This window comes from Chiloscyllium plagiosum, unplaced genomic scaffold (genome assembly GCF_004010195.1).
Source record: "Chiloscyllium plagiosum isolate BGI_BamShark_2017 unplaced genomic scaffold, ASM401019v2 scaf_22256, whole genome shotgun sequence".
Lineage (NCBI taxonomy): Eukaryota > Metazoa > Chordata > Chondrichthyes > Orectolobiformes > Hemiscylliidae > Chiloscyllium > Chiloscyllium plagiosum.
This window is the reverse complement of record NW_025114807.1, coordinates 1-1,007: the sequence shown is the minus strand read 5'-3', so window position 1 is coordinate 1,007 and position 1,007 is coordinate 1. Positions and strand designations below refer to the sequence as shown.

At 39.4% G+C, this 1,007-nt stretch overlaps 1 protein-coding gene across 1 annotated transcript; it reads left to right on the top strand.

The window, feature by feature from the left end:
• The first annotated feature begins 6 nt into the window (after nucleotides 1–6).
• On the top strand, nucleotides 7–999 carry LOC122544797 (hemoglobin subunit beta-like). Its single transcript, XM_043684125.1, has 2 exons — nucleotides 7–216; nucleotides 801–999. Exons 1-2 carry the CDS (start codon nucleotides 40–42, stop codon nucleotides 927–929), a joined length of 306 nt encoding a protein of 101 aa, XP_043540060.1. The 5' UTR covers nucleotides 7–39; the 3' UTR covers nucleotides 930–999.
• The last annotated feature ends 8 nt before the right edge of the window (nucleotides 1,000–1,007 follow it).

Sequence of the window (1,007 nt, the reverse complement as noted above, 5' to 3'; positions counted from 1 at the left end):
TTGGCATTAAATTGAATCATTGTGCTTTTCCTCACCAGGATGTTTACTGTCTATCCTTGGACTAACCGTTACCTTGACAAAAGGGAAAATTTTGCGAAAAAAGTGTCATGGAAGATTACTGAAGCTGTCAATGATCTTAATAACATCAAGGACAATTTTGTAGATCTCAGCAAGTTCCATGCTAACGTTTTACACGTGGATTCTGGAAGCTTCCATGTACGTATCAAATTTTCTTCTTTATATATGTGTTCCATTTTCATTGAAATTGTGTTGTAACTGCAAACTAATCCTGGGTCAGCATTGACATGACACTCGGTCAACTGAGACTCCCTGGAAAAGGGTGTGTGTAGTTTCCAGCGAGAGACTTACTCTCCTCCTACTTTTGCTGCAAAGTCGATTTGGGGCATTACTCTGGAAACGGAGTGCACAGGTCAGTAAGCCTCAAACACTTCATTCTGACCAACTTGATCTGCTCGTTGGCTCATATAATGCTTTACACAGCAGCACAAGCTGATCTGAACGAGTACTTATTACTCACTGTTCCATAGACTTATTGTTAAAGTTCAGGGTCAGGATATGTGGTGATACACTTTAGTGGGAAGGTGGGACTTGAACTAGGATTTCTGTCTCAGAGGTGGCGATACTACCACAAAACCGCACCATTCTGAGGACACTGAGATCTTTCCTGTCATGATTAGCATTTTGGCAGAAAATATGTTAAAGTGCAGTAAGTTTAAAGTTTAACCTATTGGTGCACACTTTATTTTCAATGAACTAAGGCTTTTTACTTCTCTTTCTAGCTGTTGGCTAACTGCATTATCATCGAATTGTCTGCTCAGAACCATGGAAATTTCAATGCAAAGGTCCATGGGATATGGCACAAATTTTTTGCTGTGCTGGTTCATGCTATTACAAAGCAGTACCATTAAATCCACGATGATAAAATCCTGTCATCTTTTGTCAAGAAATGAAACCATCATAACCAAAAGCTCTCAGCTCTTAATTGT

Bases quoted from the DNA above. Each gene is read 5' to 3' on its own strand.
- LOC122544797 (XM_043684125.1), top strand. From the start codon at position 40: ATGTTTACTGTCTATCCTTGGACTAACCGTTACCTTGACAAAAGGGAA. The intron at 217-800 runs GTACGTATCAAA...TTCTCTTTCTAG, and splicing joins TGGATTCTGGAAGCTTCCAT to CTGTTGGCTAACTGCATTAT.